Below are 18,511 nucleotides of genomic sequence, written 5' to 3' on the forward strand. Positions count from 1 at the left end.
CAGGGACTGCTTGGGAATTTTGCTACTGTTACATGATGAATTTAAAACAGTGACTCACTCTTTAGTAAACCAGGAAGTTGAATAGATATTTGTACTTTTGTGTACATTTATTAACAGGTTTACTTCATAATTAACTTATGTACTTACAAATGATTGCCATTAAAGAGTTAAAGTTTCCAATGTTGAAACATTCCCGTGCCACATCAATGAAGAACTCAATCATCCGGGCTCTATGCTTCTTTTTAACAGGCTGTAAAAAAAAAAATTGTTCACAACATTAGATTGCAATAGACATCACAGAGCGGGAGGTGGAAAGGATGCTATGAAATGTTGAACTCACCATGCAGATTTCTGTGGCAACAAGGTAACTCAAACGATTGAACCACTCCACATAGGCTTCTAGGTTCCGGGTCTTCTTCCGGTCACTGTAACCATTCTAAAGAGACAAAAGTTTTTAGTGGTGTCAAAAGACAAAAATCTATAAACATGGGGCACATTTATAGAACATTTATTTATATGGTAATGTGTAGGCATGAGAAATAAAGAACCAGTAGTAACGTATACTGGGCCTGATTCAGAGCCGCTCGTAAGCGGCCGCTCGTTCGCTCCGAGCGATGTTCGCACATCTGCGAATGCATATGGGTTTTAGTACGCATGCGCGAACCAGTCAGTGCGGTCGAAAATCGTGTGCTCGCAAAATAGCGAATGCCTGCTAATTTGAGTGACAGAATGAGGCGTTTGTGGGTGGTAACAGGGGAAGGTGCTTGAAAACGGGGAGTGGAGATCCGAACGCAGGCGTGCCAAATGGTCAAAACGGGCCTTTTAAGGGTGTGCATAATTAACAAAGCAACGTCATATACCACGTCACTTGGTTGTCTTTTAGCCTGAACTGTTCGCATGATTGCGGTAGAAAAATCCAACCATAAGCACTGCGAGCAGTTCATATGCCTTTCGATGTACTCGATTAATCTAATAAATAGCGGAGATGACGTATGATGCGAGCGGTCAGGGGGTGTTTTTTCCAAAATAGTGGGCGCATGTTTCCTTCGCTCGTTCAGACATAGAGGCGTCAACAGACTGCAAAGAGCGAGCGCTTAATTTAAATAGCCATCCCCTTTTTCTGAACGAGCGTCCGCAAATAGCGTCCGGCTCTGAATCAGGCCCACTGTGCCCAAACAGCTAAGGCTAGCCCAGCACACTGCTTGCCATTTAAAGCACCCATTCAAGGCCAAATGGTTCAACTTCTAATTTTGGTAATCTGAAGGAACTAGTATCATAAACCATTTAATTTACCAATACACAGTCATTTATCAGAACAGACACTTTGGTAGGCACATTAAATGATTTACCCCTGTCATGAAATGTCATTTGACACAGTCTTACTAAATATGCATAATACAGAATATATAACTAAGCTTACAATAATAGCAACATCCATATTTTTTTAATTCTCTTTAAAAAGGTCACGAACAGGAACAGGGCAGACACATTACCTCATTATGGTCTAATGGATCCTTCCGCACAAAAGCTTGTACAAACTCTTCTGGCCCAATATAACTTAGTCTCTCCTGTAATACAATCAGTGATGCTATAAGTAAAAAGTAAAATGTATAGCAAATTTCATCGCTTTCAGAGACATGGTGTCTGCTACTTACCAGCTCTACATGAGTTAGCTGCTGAGCTAAAGTATAGGGGTCACTACAGACGGTGATGATATCCCTCTGTATGGACTGTGGCTTACTCTTCAGAATGGCCATACGATCGGCAGACTGGGCATTGATTTTTGCGATAAGTTCCTCATACTGACTCAATGCAGCTAGCTTCCGGATCAAATTCTGTATGATCTGCTGAACATTTTTTCTGTAAGTCTGGAATTGAAGGAGTCACTTTAATATAAATGTAGATTGGTTTTATACCATAACAGCACAGTAGTAGCCATCTAAAGCAACCCAGTACCATACAACAATAGCATGGAGAGCAGCAATAACAGTAAAGCTGTATACACACCTAAAAGATATCTGCAGATGATGGTTTTTTCATACATACTGAACCACCATCACTGCCATCTGACTGGGGGTTGCATCGTGCCGCCTTCCCTGCACCCCTGCAGCAAGTGTACAGGCAGTCGGCTGACCGCCCGTACACAAAACATGATGCCCCAATATATCTGCCATCAGCTGTGCTGCATGAGATCGTTCACAGACGGGAGAGGTATGAAATACCGGTGGCTCAATAGCCACTGCTTCAAATCCCGGCGCCGAACCCCGAACACTGCAGTTCCCAACAGGGGAGGTAAGTACTCTATCCCTACCCCTCTCTCCCCCAACCCTCCCATAGTGGTGCCTAACCCTTCCGGGGGGTGTGCCTAACCCTAACCATCCCTCCCAGTAGCTTAACCCCTCCCGGCTAAACCTAACACCCTCTTCCCCAAGGACAGTGCAGTATTTACCGGCGTCCGGTATGCAGATGCTGGTATCCTGATATCTTTCGGGATAGCAGCGTCGACATTTTACTAGTGGTCGGGATTCCGACGTCAGTATATTGGCGGCCAGGATCCCGTCCACCGACATTTTAACTACATCCTACACAGACATATCGTCTGTACACACTGGCCGACGCACCCACAATATATTAGATTGAACGGCCGATATATCGGCCAGTGTGTACTCGGCATAAGACTAGAAGCACCATAACCTACAGTTAACATAAGAAAATACTAAGTCCTATGAATGAGGTAGCAAATGAAAAACTGTTTAGCTAAGTTATGAAAAAATAAATGTAGAAAATAGGGTAGATTTTCCCTTGAAAGGTTAAGAATTTGACTTTGTCAAGCAAACTCTTTGTACTAGCAGTAAATGTGACATTTTCCCATCTAGCTAATCTTATTTAAATAAACACAGTAACAGCTAATGCCAATATGAATCACGCAGAAGCTATTTTGTTGTATTCCCAGCACTGTCCGTCCCAGTCTAGTCTTTGGTCCTCTGAACCCTGTACAACATGCTGTCCTGTTGTTGTGCTGCCTTCCTGCTAATCTGCACTGATGCAATGAAAAGACGCTTGGCAAACAGCCTTTTGCGGTAATCATTTAAGTAGAAGAATTTGTCAGCGCAAACACTTTTAAAACGGTTTGATCCCAGAAGGGGCTGCACAGTGCAGTGATCACAGGTTTAGCCCTTTCCTCCATGCTTTCAATAAACAAAGGCTGTTTTGACAAATTGAGTTCTGTGTGACTAGTTGTGTTCTGCATAATACACAAAGAATTATATTATAGAATTACTTTCAAATAGGCCAGTTCATAGTAACTAAATATAGTTCTGGTATTATTTGTGTTAGTGTCATAATTATGCTCAAGTCACAACAGACGATTTGTAATGTGCAATTAATCTCTTATCCAGAAACTTGTTGTCCACAAAGATTTGAAAGCTAGGGAGCAAAACAAGCAAATAATGCATTCTGATTGGCAATGTAATAAGCACAGATATAATCACCAAGCACCTTATCGTAAGGGTCACTGAGAGGAGCACTGCTATAAACTGTAATGATGAGGGTGTATGTCAGGACAAAGTTGGAAGAGACGGGGTATATTTTAAATATAATCTAGATTTTATTTCTGGTCACTGAAGTTCCAAGAATTCTGGATAAAAGATCCCCTATCTGTATTACAAAAAAATACAGTATAGGTGGTAATCTTCTGATATATATATATATATTAGGGGTGTGCACCGGCCACTTTTCGTGTTTTGGTTTTGGATCTGGATCTTTCTTCGTGTTTTGGATCTGGATTGGTTTTGCCAAAACCACCCTTCCGTGTTTTGGGTTCTGGGTTTTGTGTTTTGGATCTGGATTTTTTCTTAAAAAATAAAAAAAAACGCTAAAATCACATAAAATGGGCCTTTTTTTGTTCCTACGCTATTAATAACCCCAATAATTAATTTCCACTCATTTCCACTCTATTCTGAACACCTCACACCTCACAATATTGTTTTTAGGCCAAAAGGTTGCACCGAGGTAGCTGGATGCTATGCTAAGCGACACAAGTGGGCGGCACAAACACGTGGCCCATCTAGGAGTGGCACTGCAGTGGCAGACAGGAAGCCAATCAGCGTTATGGTGCCCATTTGCATGTAGCACGAAACCGGGAGATCCGTGCTACATGCATCTGTGTGATTGGCACAGAGCAATGACAGGTCCGTGAGACCCGTCTGTGCTGCTGTGGTAAAAAAAAAAAAAAAAAACCTGTGTAAAAAAAGAAAAAAATGGCGTGCACCCCCCCCTAAAAAGAGCAACCAGCCCCGGGCATTAGTAACCCAGTGCTGGGTGTGCTTAAATACAGGGGACAAACGACGTAGGGGTCCCCTGTACTTAAGCACAACCAGCACCGGGCTAGTCAGAACCAGCGCTGGTTGCCAAAATACGGGGGACAAACGACGTAGGGGTCCCCCGTATTCTGCGCAACCAGCTCTGGGCTCTGATCCGGTCCTGGTTCTGGAAATACAGGGGAAAAAAATTAGTAGGGTTCCCCTGTATGTTCCAGAACCAGCACTGGACTTTTTCTAGCGGGGGGCTGATGCCACAGCCAGGGGAGCCCTTTCACCGGGCCCCCCAGCCGCAGCATCAGCCCTGACCGCTAGTCAGCCCAGGCCAGGGATCCCTGGAGAGCTGGGGACCCCCCCAATAAAGGGGTCACCCTTTCCAGGGCACCCCAGGCCCAGGCTGATAGCCCGGGGCTATCCCCGCCACCCCTGGTGGCGGTGGGTGGCGGGTTGATTGTGTGGTGTGGTGTAAATAAAGAATATCAAACATTGTCTTTACAAGTAGAACTGCAAGTCCCAGCTAGCCTGCCCCGCATGCTGGTACTTGGAGAACCACAAGTACCAGCATGCAGGGCATTAAGGGCCCACTAGTACCTGTAGTTCACCTGTAAAAAAAATGTTTACAAAAACACAGGACACACACACCGTGACAGTATAAGTTTATTAAACATACATACACACACACACACACACACACACATGTACACATACTCACCTATGTAACCTGTAGCATCGGTCCACTTGTCCGGTAAAGTATCCATAGGGGACCTGTGAAAAAAACACACTCACCATCTCCTATGCGAGGTTCTGTCCTCTTCGTTCCAAAGTAGGCATCCCCGGACTTGGCAAAAAATAAATAAAAAAACGCGATCCACGAACTTAGTACCGTTCTATAGAACGGTACTTCCCGAATGAGAGCTTAGCGGCGGGGTATCACCATGGAAACCCCGCTGCTAAGCGTTCATTGGCTGAGAGAGGTCATCTCCCGTCTCTCAGCCAATGAACGGCTCCCTCCATTGTAGTCAATGGTGGGAGCCGCATTGGCTGAGAGACGGGAGATGACCTCTCTCAGCCAATGAATGCTTAGCAGCGGGGTTTCCATGGTGATACCCCGCCGCTAAGTACTAAGTTCGTGGATCGCGTTTTCGTTTTTTTTTTTTGCCAAGTCCGGGGATGCCTACTTTGGAACGAAGAGGACAGAACCTCGCATAGGAGATGGTGAGTATGTTTTTTTTCACAGGTCCCCTATGGATACTTTACCGGACAAGTGGACCGATGCTACAGGTTACATAGGTGAGTGTGTGTGTGTGTGTGTGTTTAATAAACTTATACTGTCACGGTGTGTGTGTCCTGTGTTTTTTTTAAACATTTTTTTACAGGTGAACTACAGGTACTAGTGGGCCCTTAATGCCCTGCATGCTGGTACTTGTGGTTCTCCAAGTACCAGCATGCGGGGCAGGCTTGCTGGGACTTGCAGTTCTACTTGTAAAGACAATGTTTGATATTCTTTATTTACACCACACAATCAACCCGTCACCCACCGCCACCAGGGGTGGCGGGGATAGCCCCGGCTATCAGCCTGGGCCTGGGGTGCCCTGGAGAGGGTGACCCCTTTATTGGGGGGTCCCCAGCTCTCCAGGGATCCCCGACCTGGGCTGACTAGCGGTCAGGGCTGATGCTGCGGCTGGGGGGCCCGGTGAAAGGGCTCCCCTGGCTGTGGCATCAGCCCGCCGCTAGAAAAAGTCCAGTGCTGGTTCTGGAACATACAGGGGAACCCTACTAATTTTTTTCCCCTGTATTTCCAGAACCAGGACCGGATCAGAGCCCAGAGCTGGTTGCGCAGAATACGGGGGACCCCTACGTCGTTTGTCCCCTGTATTTAAGCACACCCAGCACTGGGTCACTAATGCCCGGGGCTGGTTGCTCTTTTTTGGGGGGGGGGCACGCCATTTTTTTCTTTTTTACACAGGTTTTTTTTTTTTTATTACCACAGCAGCACAGACGGGTCTCACGGACCCGTCAGTGCTCTGTGTCAATGACACGGATGCAAGTAGCACGGATCTCCTGGTCCGTGCGTGCATCTGTGTCATTGAAATACACAGCAGCACAGACGGGTCTCACTGACCCATCTGTGCTCTGTGTCACTGTCAGTCACACAGATGCATGTAGCACGGATCTCACGAGTCCGTGCTACATGCAAATGAGCACCATAATGCTGATTGGCTGAGAGCCATGACAGACGGCTCTATCAGCCAATCAGCACTTTGCCCAATTAAAGGCAAAGGCATTTTTTTTAAAATGGCCGCTCGAGGCAAAACCTCGAGATCCGACAGCAGATCTCAAGGTTTTGCCTCGGGAGAGGGATCCAGGGCAGACAGGGAGATCCGAGCTTGGGCTCGGATCGCTCCGGATCCCCGAAGTTCGGGTGGGTTCGGTTCTCAGGGAACCGAACCCGCTCATCCCTTATATATATTATATATATATATATATATATATATATATATATAGATATATACACACACACACAGAAACCAGAAAACCCGGCACTCTCATGACAGGGATAAAATAGAAATACTTGCTAGGGTGCCTCTCAAGAGGTGCAAGATGTTATCTCCATGTAGATGGTGGAATCAGGATGGCACTCCATAGACTGACGAAATAATAATTTAAAAGCAGTCCTTTAATGACATTTCAGGGTTTCCCCCTTCCTCAGGGACAACAGTTGTTGTGAACATGCAAACTCTGGCCCTCATTCAGAGCCGTACGCTATTTGCGGTCGTTCGTTTAAAAACAAGGGGTGGCTATTCAAATGATCTGTACGCACATTGCAGTCTGTTCACACCTCTAAGTCTGAACGAGCGAGCAAAACATACGCTCGTTTATTTCTTAAAAACGCCCCCTGGCCGCTCGCATCCTACGTCATGTCCGCTATTTATTAGATTAATCGAGTACATCGACCAGCGTATGAACTGCTCGCTATTCTTGTGGTTGGTGTTTGCTACCACAAATTTGCGTGCAGTTCTGGCTATAAAATAACCCAGTGACGTGGTCAATGACGCTGCTGTTTTAAATATACACACCCATAAAACGCCCGTTTTGACCTTTAAGCACGCCTGCGTTCGGATCTCCACTCCCCATTTTCAAACACCTTCCCCTGTTACCACCCACATACACCTCATTCTGTCACTCAAAATAGCAGGCACTCGCTATATAGCGTACAAAGGATTTTCGGCCGCACTGACTGGTTCGCGCATGCGTACTAAAAAGCGTGCGCATGCGCAGATGTGCAAACATCGCTCGGAACGAGCGTACTGCCGCTAACGAGCGGCTCTGAATGAGGGCCTCTGTCAGCTATGTCTTATGTCAGCTAAAGCAATAGTCATGATAAGGCAGCCTGTTCATTCCACAATGCTTCAGTGACGTCACGTGAGTCTAGTGAATAGATATTTTAATTTACAAAAAAGTTTATTTGTGTTTAGGGGGACAGGATCACTGGGCCTGATTCAGCAAGGATCGCAGCTGTTAATGCACATATAATTGGCCGATTGCTGTGTTCTGCGCATGCATCACAGTGCGTGAACTAGCTATTGCGATCGCATAGGCTACGCAGACCCCTCGCAGAGTGATTGACAGGAAGCATCGTGGTGACGGAAGTGGTCGGGAAAAACGCAGACGTGGCAGTGTTGTATTTTCTGACTTGTCACTATACTCAAATGTAAATTCAACGTTTAGTGTTTTGTGAGAAGTTACTTCTTATATATAAAACACAGTGATAAATAAAATATGAACCAATATGAACTGAGAAACAAATAGTACTGAACATCTTTAAAGCAAAAAAAAAAAAAAGTGTTTTTTAAATTTATTTTTTTTACAGCAGACTAAAATCAGATAAAAAAGGGAAATGTACAGGGTAATTTTCCTATTAGACAAGGAGCTTGTGTCTGCAGTCATTCCCATGTGATAAAGCAAGCCAGCAAGGTTATGGAGGTCTCTGTGAACTCAGTGTACCAATCTGTTGAGCACTATGTATTATTTATTTTATTCCGGTCTGCGCTGTGACACGGGGTTTCAGTCAGCCTTTAAAAGGCATTCTGAAAGTCACAGGACATCCTGGCAAGCAATACTCATTTGTCTGGCAGCATAATTCCGCCTAGCAGTAAAAACAATGTTCAGAACTGTGTAGGTTAAACCATTTACGGTGAGCTTAGGGCATATACAGTAGATCTAGCCATTACTCTCCATTTTCAGTTATCAGAGACAAGATGGCTGCTGGTTTGTTACTCTGAGCAAACTCAGATCAGAAAAAGTTAATAAGCCACAGTAGGTAGAACAATGACTTAATTGGCTGCTATATAAAATGTTATTCTTAGAAGCAATAGATGCTGCAAAGGAAATGCTTATATATTCTGTAAGTACTACAATACCTCATCCTTGTGTGTAATGCAGTGAGCCGTGTCTTTCAGGTTTCTCATCAGCCTCTCATCCCTGAAGTCGTAAGGGAAGGTCTCCGTCCACTCTGTCAGCAACTGAAGGATTTTAGGAGCAAATTTCTTCACTTGGCTCTGTGGAAGAACATATGAGGATTACCGCTACAAGAACATAACACCAGGAAAAATACAGACAAATAAATTGGAATACTAGTATAGTAACGTAACGGCGCGTCGGGTTGATGGTTCTCTTATTGCATATTAAATAGTATGGTATGAGAGAAGTCTGCCAGTGACATAGGGCATGCTAGACATCTGTCTCATAGGCACAGGAGTGCTGTAGAATAACCATACGAGTCTTTCTGGATATAAATAATCCAACCCTTTAATAATTCAATCCTCATTTATCTTTCTGATATTAGACAAGACTGTGTTTCATAAAAGCAGTTAGTTTCCAATCTAATAAATAAATGGCGCATTTCGCTGCCAGCTTCATAAGATAGGTCACTTCTAAACGTTGTATCAGGACAGGTAGATGATCTGGAATGGTCTTAGCAAAAATTCACATACAATCTGCATTGTAGTGCTGTGTGGTGCTGCAAGGCCCGTCTGTGACTGCTCTATTCATGTAATAGATGGTAAAACACAGTCTGCTCCTATATATGAGAAATAAATGGAAATGTAACTGTTAGTGTTGGATTAATTATATCCAGAAACAGTTGTGTGGTAAATGTACTGGCACATCTGCACCAAGGAGAGAACTATCTCTCTAATATTCATACTGAAGGGATTCTGGGTTCCCTTTATAATCAAAAGAATGTAGCAATAGTGAACAGTTACCTCAGTTCAGAGTGTCATGGATTTTAAGTTTCTATCAATAGATTTCTAACCTGACCTATTTCACTGGCAGTTTTCTGTAGTTGTTATCCACATTGAGAGAGACGAGCCAAGTGCATTTTTGTTGTTGTGCAATTTAATCCCTTCTCTTAATCAGTTCCGCGATTAAGCATAAATCTGTGCAAAATGACCACGTTTTAGCAATCAGCAAAATAATGCGGCATGGAGTCTGCACTGATCCAAGAGCTACAGCAAACCCCAGTTAGGCACTCTGAGACCACAGCTTACCTTATCAGTTCCCGCTTCGTTTAGTTGCTGCTGTTCTACGCAAATGTGGCCAACTTTATCCATTAATTCAAAAGGATGAATGAAGAGCCGAGAGCTGAGAAGGAAGGTAAAGATGTATGTTCTCTGAGGAGAAAACACAGACAAGGTAGTTAGAGATTTAAGTATTAAAGTAAAATGGCCATAAATGTGTCTTCAACCAAATCAACAAAGATATGGCAAAGTATGTGTTCAGCCAAAAAAATTACTTTTTTTTTTTAATTTATTTAAATTGTTTGGATTTGATGAGACAGACAGAAAAGGTGCTTAACTGGTAACTTCCATATACCAATAATGAGGAAATGGAGGTATGGATTAATTCTAAATAATAGTTTTCCTCCTACAAAAGGTCTATATGAATGGTGTGTACTTCAGTGGTATACTTATTAATGATGAAATTTACAATATTGGTCTTTTAAGTGCTAATTGTAGACAGAATGTAAGGAATGACAAGCATGCTGTGTCAGTGGTCAATTCAAGCTGCAGCCTATGAGGCAAAGCACTGCTCACACACCAATGTTATACATGTGCTATGTTGGATAGCTTGATTTGAATCAAACAATTATAATATGCAATTTTTATTTAAATGGTTTATTGATTAAAATGTTTTAGTTAGGGCAAGGAGATTAGTGATTGATTCGGCTACACCGATTTGCTTTGTGTCACCCACACATGCCAATACTTTAACAATGTCATGTACTCTATACTGATGTATTAATGTGTGTGACCAGATTCATTTGTTTGTTCTATTTGATGAATAAATAAGTCTGACATACCCACAATGCCCTGCTACTTGGCTCCCCTTATCAGTCTGTCAGCCCAACCTAAAAGTGCTAAACAGATATGTTATCATCATGTTTCCTGTGCTGAAAAAGTTTCCTATGTAAGCATCCCCAGTGTGAAATTGCATGCCTGACAACCGATTTATTTTCAGCTGGCTACAACTTACATCCGGATAGTAATCGACATTGGGCACCAAGTGTTGGATGAGTGCTTCAAGGGAGCCAGAAAGCAGGTTGTTATCCTGGTAATACAGATCAGTGCAACTCTCTTCTTTAGACGGATACAAGTCCTGGTTGTAAGTACCACTGTCAAACATGGCTACCAAACTTGGCGTTTGTGGCATTCTCTCCTGTAAATAAAAATACAACAATTGCACTTGTCAAGTCAATGTTGTGCTATCGTCATTTTAGTTATACCTGTACAATGTCAATTTGACACTTTTTTTGTGGCTTAGGATAAACAGTTTCCTTGATTTTAAATATCACATTTTATATATTCTAAATGTAAGAAACAGCTTGAAAAATCAATGGCACCAAAAAAAAAATCAAAAACACCTGGCCCCATAGCACTTCTTGTTTACATTTTAAGAGCAGCAGATGGATCTCCCGCCCCCTTTTATGATGTTTTTATCAGTTTGGGCTGAGGACAATACCAGAAAGCAGACTGTGCAGACATCTGATCACAGGAACCAGAAGTGTAGTGACAGCCTGCAGTAAGTACATTATTTCCATCTGTACAGCATCTCAAAGAGCGCTTGGTGGAGAAAGACTATTAAGTTATTAGCTAGATTCCTGGGGGCATAATGCACCTCTTACGGACTTATAGCTCCTAGCAGCATAACCAAACAATGGAGGTATTCACATCAACTCAAGAATGAGGACAAGCTCAGTGAGTAAACAATTAGAAGGCTCCAAAGTCCAAAATACACTCATATATATATATATATATATATATATATATATATAGGGCTGCAGGGACTTCAGCCTGCACCAACGATTCTTTTCTTCTCCTACAAAAGAACATTTGCGTTAAAATAAGAGGGAAGGCTCATGGTCAAATAAAGGAAACAAATCCATTTTCTACATCTGCTAGGGTAATTGATAAAAATGGTGAATTCAATAACAAGTGTCACAGCTTAGCAGACACAGACTGTGATATAATGAGCAGTTTCTCTATGGCCAGACAGGGATTCAGGGCCAAGTATGTAACTAAGAAATTAAGAATTGGGACATTCTTGTTAAGATTAGAGCTGGTGAAATAGGGACAAAGCGTGCTCTTGTTTTTTCCATGTAATGCTGTACATCAACAGGTTATGGAAACGTGACACTCCCCTGCTACATAACTTAATTGTTACTAAATATTATCTCAAAGAAGAAAAAAGGTCTGGTACACATTTGTGGGTCTTATGTACCCGTATTGTGGTTTCTGAATTATTAAGTATTAGTATTTTTTTTAAATCTGATGTACAGATATATGGTGAAATATTTTAAAATATAGAAACTAGAATATGAAAAACAAATATAGAAAAAGTGATTAAAAGACTTTCTGTTGCTGCCGGTGACTTAATTGTTACACATTAATCTAACTGCATTGTTCTTTACTGTTAACAATTAACATGTCCCTAAAATAAGCCCAATTCTTTTTGCTAGCAATGGATTACAACAATTTTACCACTGTACCCTCTAATAAATGACCTAAGTTAAACATATCAAGTGACAAATCCAGAACTGTAAATATCAATATACAGGTTATAGAGAATGTTGATTCTTTGGGTGTGGTATAACATGTCAACACTGATATAATGTTGACATGGTGAATATCGACAGCCAGAATGTTCGTAGTCCTATTTTAGCCTAACCCCAACCTTAACTTCAGGTATCAACATTATAGACATGTCGACATTCTGACTATAAAGGTTAGGCTTTAGTTTTGATTGCTACAATTTAGGGGAAGTTCAAACCTTCTAATGCAGTGGTATTGCCCTTAGCAACCAATCAGATTCTAGCTCTCATTTATCTTGTACATTTCATAAAATGATATCTACAATCTAATTTGATGCTATGGGCAACACCTCCACTTGTCCTCTTTAAAAGAGGACATGCTTGAATCCAGACGGTTACATCAAATTGACTGAGGTACTAATTAAGTCACCTGTGCTCAATCATGGATAGCCTTAAAACCTCTACTGTTATGATGGAGTTTAGGAAACTCTGGCTCTTCTTGTCCCATTTTTACCAACATATATAATCTAGGCCCTAGCATACTATATATTTCAGTAAAAATGTCATGTCTCATGCAGACACATCAGAGTTCAGGATAAAAATTACATTTCTGATTAGAATATTTCATAAGCAATGCAGAAAACTGGGGGACCAGTTATGTCAGGTATTAATGGCGTATGTACAAATACTGCAGGCTACACATCTCACCCCTGGGTTTGTCAGAAAGGGTAATTTGCATTCAGCTAAGGATCTTAGTAAATATTTATAGAATTAGGAGCTGCCTCTTGGCACTCAACTGCATTACTGATATGATAGATGAAAATAGTATTTGCCCCACTTTGTATTTAAAATAGCTATGAGATGTACTAAAGCTGGGTACACACTAGGTCGATGGGAACGCTGACCTGACGATTGGTAAGTGTATACACACTTACCAATCGTCTGCCAGATGTGCCGGGCTTGACAGCTCAAATGGGCAGGCATTTAAATTGCCCACCCAGTTGAGATGTCAATCACCGCTGGGTCCATGCAGCATGTGCACAGCAATCGGCGTGTGTCGCTGGTACACACCAGCAGATCACCAATATATCTTTCAGATATATATCGGCCATCTGCTGTGCTGCACAGCAGATCAGAAATGTCTGTGAACGACGTCGTTCACAGACATATCTGCTGTACACACCCAGCGATGCACTATAGATATATATTGCCCGTTCAATGGAATGGGCAATATATCCATCAGTGTGTACCCAATTTAAGTAATGGCAATATTTAGTCCCAGCTTAATATACGTTGACAGTTTGTAAAAGTGACCAAAAAGTTAGGGCAAGAGTTGAATTAAAACATCCCTCCCCTCGTCGGACCCAGAATTGGCAAGTGTGTATGCACTTGCCGCATGCCGGGTCCCATCGCCGGTGATGTTGTGCTGGGTACACATTTCTGTACAGCTGTGCATGCCAAAATATGACTGTATGGTTTTTGCATATCTTTAACTTGAATCGTCTATTGTGCCTGGACAGGTGGAGTGTGGTCAAGCATAGGAAGACTAGACAATGGATTTGTTTAACATAATTGCAACACCCTATATGCAGATATGCCATTTAGGAGGCGTATCTCTTGCAAGTAAACAAGCTACTAAAACAAAGGTGATAAGGTGATGGTGACTGTCCATGGCACCATGTAGCTGCACCTGACTGGCTGATATCAGTACTTAAATTGCATTACCTAATTGACATTTACAGTTGGCTTACAGCAGAAAAGAGGATAACCATTTAATTTTTAATAAGGGAATAAAAACAAATGCATGTATTTAATTTAATTGGGGCTACCTGCTAAAGAGCCAGGGGGCGGAGCCTTAAGCTGGGTACACACTGACAGATATATTGGCCGACCAATTGATCGGCCAATATATCTGGTGCCTGTTGGCCAGTGTATACCAGCAACATGTCTGTGAACGATGTCGTTCACAGACATATAACGTCGGCTGTGCTGCACAGCCAATGGACAGATATATCTGCAGGCATATCTGTCCATCAGCAGATCGCCCATACACATGTAGCAGCAGCCGTGGGGAGGGGGGTTGACCCACCTCCCCGGCCAGCGGGACCCGTGGCTGCCTGGAAGATGATGGTCGTTCAGTGTATATGAATGACCATCATCTATAGATATATCTGCAGTTCACTCGATCTGCTGATATATCTTTGCAGTATGTACCCACCTTTAGCCAACAGTGATACCATCAGTATGTCTATGCAGAACAGTCTGTCAAAGTTGCTGGGCGACTCTGTAGCTATGATTAATTGCCGTGACTGCGGAGGGCAGATGTGAAGGTGGGGGGGGCGGCCAATAATACTGTGCCTAGAGGCGGCCTGACCCCTAAATTCGACTCTGCCATATCAGAGAAAAGAGTCTGTTTTTGACATATATTAATACAAAAAGTAAAATTATTTATTTTAAATACATTCTGTATGCATTTTACAATTAAGATATGAGCTATATGACACATTTCCTTACAACAGAAATTATGCCTGCCTATATGAATAGGAAAAATATCATGTATAAACATTATATATTAGCCAATACCGGTTATTTGCAGATAACTTGCTTCTTATTGTGAAATATGCAAATACACAGGAAGAACATCCACAAAAATGTGTTAGAACAAATTCTTTGGGAATTAAAAGTGAAAATAGGTTTCACTGAAGTCAAAATCTTTACCATCAAAATCTTCATATAAAGCGTATCCGGTACGTAATTAATAAGCCAGTCTCTGCTTGTAGATAAAAATATAATCTACCTATGGTAAAACAGTTCATGACCACATCCAATTTGTTTATGATCAATGCAGGTCTACTGTGCATGGACAAAACATGGAAAAAAGATTTAAATGCGGCAGTAATTCACAGCACTGAATTTCTGTGGTTACAAAAGCAATTTACATTTAGATCCACAGGTCTATTACCCACTGGTGTGTAACCCTTTCACTGCTGAGTGTTTTCCCAGGGAAGGGTTTTCCACCATCAATAGCGACGATTTTGGTACCCACGCAATTTATATCGGATGTTTGAGGGGGGGTTTTTTACCAAAAAAATAAAATACCACTAGTATTTTTACTCATTCCATTTCTAACATGTCAAAAAAAAATTAAATAGATGAACCAAAATGTCCAAAAAAGTATTTGTTATTGAAATTTCAAGAAAGGGAACCAAAAGCATTCAGGATTTGTTTTTCTTATAAACAGCATAAATAAATACTTTGTGGTTCATGTTTCGCCAATAATTTGCCTTTCCAAAATTGTAAACAATAAATAAAGCAGGATTCTGTGTGTAGGTTTTGACAAAAAATCTGCACTTGAAGTGAAAATTAATATTTTTTAAAAATGCTGCTGTCTCGTTTTAAACGATCCTATGTGTAGGAAGAATATGGTAGCCCAACAAGGCCTACCAAATTATAAACTAGACAAGCTACCGCATTAAGGGACAGATGTACTATGCTCTGGAAAGTGATAAATTACCAACCAATCAGCTCCTAGTTGTCATTTGTCAAACACAGTCTGTAATAGGACAGTTAGGAACTGAGTGGCTGGTAGTTTATCACTCTCCAGAGCTTAGTACATCTCCTAATAAGGCATCACTTTTTTTATTTGGTACAAGCGGGGGATGATATGGGATTCAGATACCAATATCTGTGGAAAAGTTTATTTTTTTGTGTATAGTTTCAGTTATTGTCTGGTGATCACCGAACAATAACTACTAAGGGGGAACATTGTTTGAAAGGCCAGTATGGGTGAGATTTTTTTCAGTAGCGCTGGCCCCCTTACCAGCTATTGTAACCAGACAAAGCTGCTAAGGAGGCCACATACAGTCATTTGAAAGAGGGCACTCTCCTCTTTAATAGCTGAGTGACTCCACATATGCAGGGTCAATTATGGGAATGATATCTCCCACACATATATGGAAGGCTGGACTTAGTCAGGATGCCGGCGGTCGAAATGCCGACTGCCAGAATCCTGACACCGAAAGCCCGACATGGGACCGACGCCTATCATCAGCCCCACACCGAAATCCCGACGCCCGGCATACTCAACGTAGGTTAGCCAAGCCTCGTGAGCTGTTAGCCCTGGGGGTGGGGGGTTAGGTTTAGGCATCCCCCCGTGAGGGTTAGATTTAGGGATCGGGGTGGGGGGTGTTAGGCACCATGGGGGGGACTTAGGGTTAGGCACCACCCCCAGGGTCTTAGGGTTAGGCACCCCCAAGGGAGGGTTAGAGTTATCTAGAGAGGGAAGGGTTAAATATACTTACCAGCCGACGTCGGGATTGTCATGTCGGGCTTCCAGGGTCAGGATCGGTATTTTATACCCATCCCCGTATTGCAAGGTAATATTGTCTTGTGATCACCAGAAAATAGCTACTAATGATACACATATTTTGGAAGACCGGACTCCCCTCTTTTAAACATGGATGCCTACGAAGTTGCCAGTGTCATTATGGGAGTGGTCTCCCATCATAAGCAGAAAACGTATGTTTTCCGTAGTGTAGGGTAACATTGTCTGGTAATCAGGGCCGCCGAGGTACTAGGAGGCCTGGCCAAATCAGGGAGGTGTGGCAGGTGCCTTTTAAATTAAAAAACACTATGCGCAGCGCCGTGCTCTGCAAAGGGGCCTCCCACAAGCCCGGGCAAAGAGTACCCACATAATTTCAAAGGGGATGTCCAGCCAATCAATTAATTGAACCTTCCCTTATTCTATGGCAGGGCTCCATGCATTCTGTGTCCTTTGTTATGGTTTTTTTTATTTTATTCTCAAGTGAGATCATAGCAGTTAACTTTAAGCACTTTTTTTGTGGTCTATATAGAACTATCCTACAGTATTTCATGTGCAATTAAAACACAGCTGGATCTTAAAGGTGCACACACACTAGACTATTTGCTCCATGAGCGATATCGTCTAGTGTGTCCCCGGTAGTGGTGTGCTCAATGTTGTTAATGACATTGAGCACACACACTGAACGATATCCCCCCCTCCCCCCCCGGATACCCGCCCTTACCAGACCGGACGATATCGTCAGGTTGCCCTGCAAGGACGACCAATGACAGATGTCGTCAACGACCAACGGGAGCGCGCATCGCTGGTCGTTGACGGCATACACACTGGCCTGAACGATAACGATATCATTATCTTTCAAAATATCGGCAAGTGTGTACTTGGCATTAGAATGGTGTAACTAGCTCCGGAAATCAACACTGTAGCATTGATTTGACAGGGCAGGAGGAAAACAAACATTAGTCACACAAATGAATAAGGAAACTGGACATTTTATTAAATATGTAAATTATGTATTTTGCAACAGGCACATTTGTTGGACTAGTATTACAAAAGCAGGAGTCAGACGAACACACCTGCTTAGACACTTGCAATTTCATGGCAAAGACCAAACACACGTAGGGTCACGTGTGACTAGATCAATGAAACATACAGCATAAATGGACAGGGTGTACCAAGAAACCGATTTTTGTTTCTGCTGCAGTAAGCGGTTTAAAACACCTTTACCAACAATCTCCTGTCTAGACAGAACAAGAATCATTGTGACAGCATTCAGCAACCATTTTCATCTGTCAGCTAGACTCTGACCGACAGGAGAGCACAATGGCACTTGGGTGTCAAAGCAATATAAAAAATGTGGTTTGACAAAAAGCAATGAAATAAAAAAGCCTTCAATAAAGAGTGTTAATTTATTCTGAAGGGCTGTGTGTCCAGATACAGTCATATCAGACAAATATAAGGGAAAGGAACGCTAGATCATAGAATAAATACATTTCTATTTTGCAATAGCAAGTTGTGTTTAATGCACAAATTAGAATTCAATGTCTTATGAAGTCAAATACTAACTGCATTAATATCTACATGATGCCACCAAATCAGCATTCAATAGCTGCATTCTAAAAAGAGGGCACAAATCTGTACCTGTTGCCTCAACCAAAGCAAGTTATCTTACTTTGTATTAATCATAAGACTCCGTATTGTTAGTGAATTATAAGAATCCCTTCTTAATAATGTAGTAACTGATTGAGGGCCCATTTATAACGGTGATAGCAGTGCTCATGA

General features: G+C 42.2%; 1 protein-coding gene across 2 annotated transcripts in view; it reads right to left on the bottom strand.

Moving 5' to 3' along the window:
• The window catches only part of RASGEF1B (RasGEF domain family member 1B), a 49,585-nt gene that overhangs the window by 16,894 nt on the left and 14,180 nt on the right, over positions 1 to 18,511 (bottom strand). For both annotated transcript variants that reach the window (XM_088452132.1, XM_088452131.1), the window contains exons 2-8: positions 10,854 to 11,036; positions 9,869 to 9,991; positions 8,741 to 8,878; positions 1,656 to 1,868; positions 1,494 to 1,568; positions 341 to 436; positions 148 to 250 (exon numbers count right to left, since the gene is read on the bottom strand). In XM_088452132.1, the coding sequence (XP_088308258.1) occupies positions 148 to 250; positions 341 to 436; positions 1,494 to 1,568; positions 1,656 to 1,868; positions 8,741 to 8,878; positions 9,869 to 9,991; positions 10,854 to 11,030 (925 nt within the window). In that variant the 5' untranslated portion in view covers positions 11,031 to 11,036. The remainder of the gene's footprint in view (positions 1 to 147; positions 251 to 340; positions 437 to 1,493; positions 1,569 to 1,655; positions 1,869 to 8,740; positions 8,879 to 9,868; positions 9,992 to 10,853; positions 11,037 to 18,511) is intronic.

Source organism: Taudactylus pleione, unplaced genomic scaffold, assembly GCF_031769625.1.
Source record: "Taudactylus pleione unplaced genomic scaffold, aTauple2 ptg000033l, whole genome shotgun sequence".
NCBI classification, from domain to species: domain Eukaryota; kingdom Metazoa; phylum Chordata; class Amphibia; order Anura; family Myobatrachidae; genus Taudactylus; species Taudactylus pleione.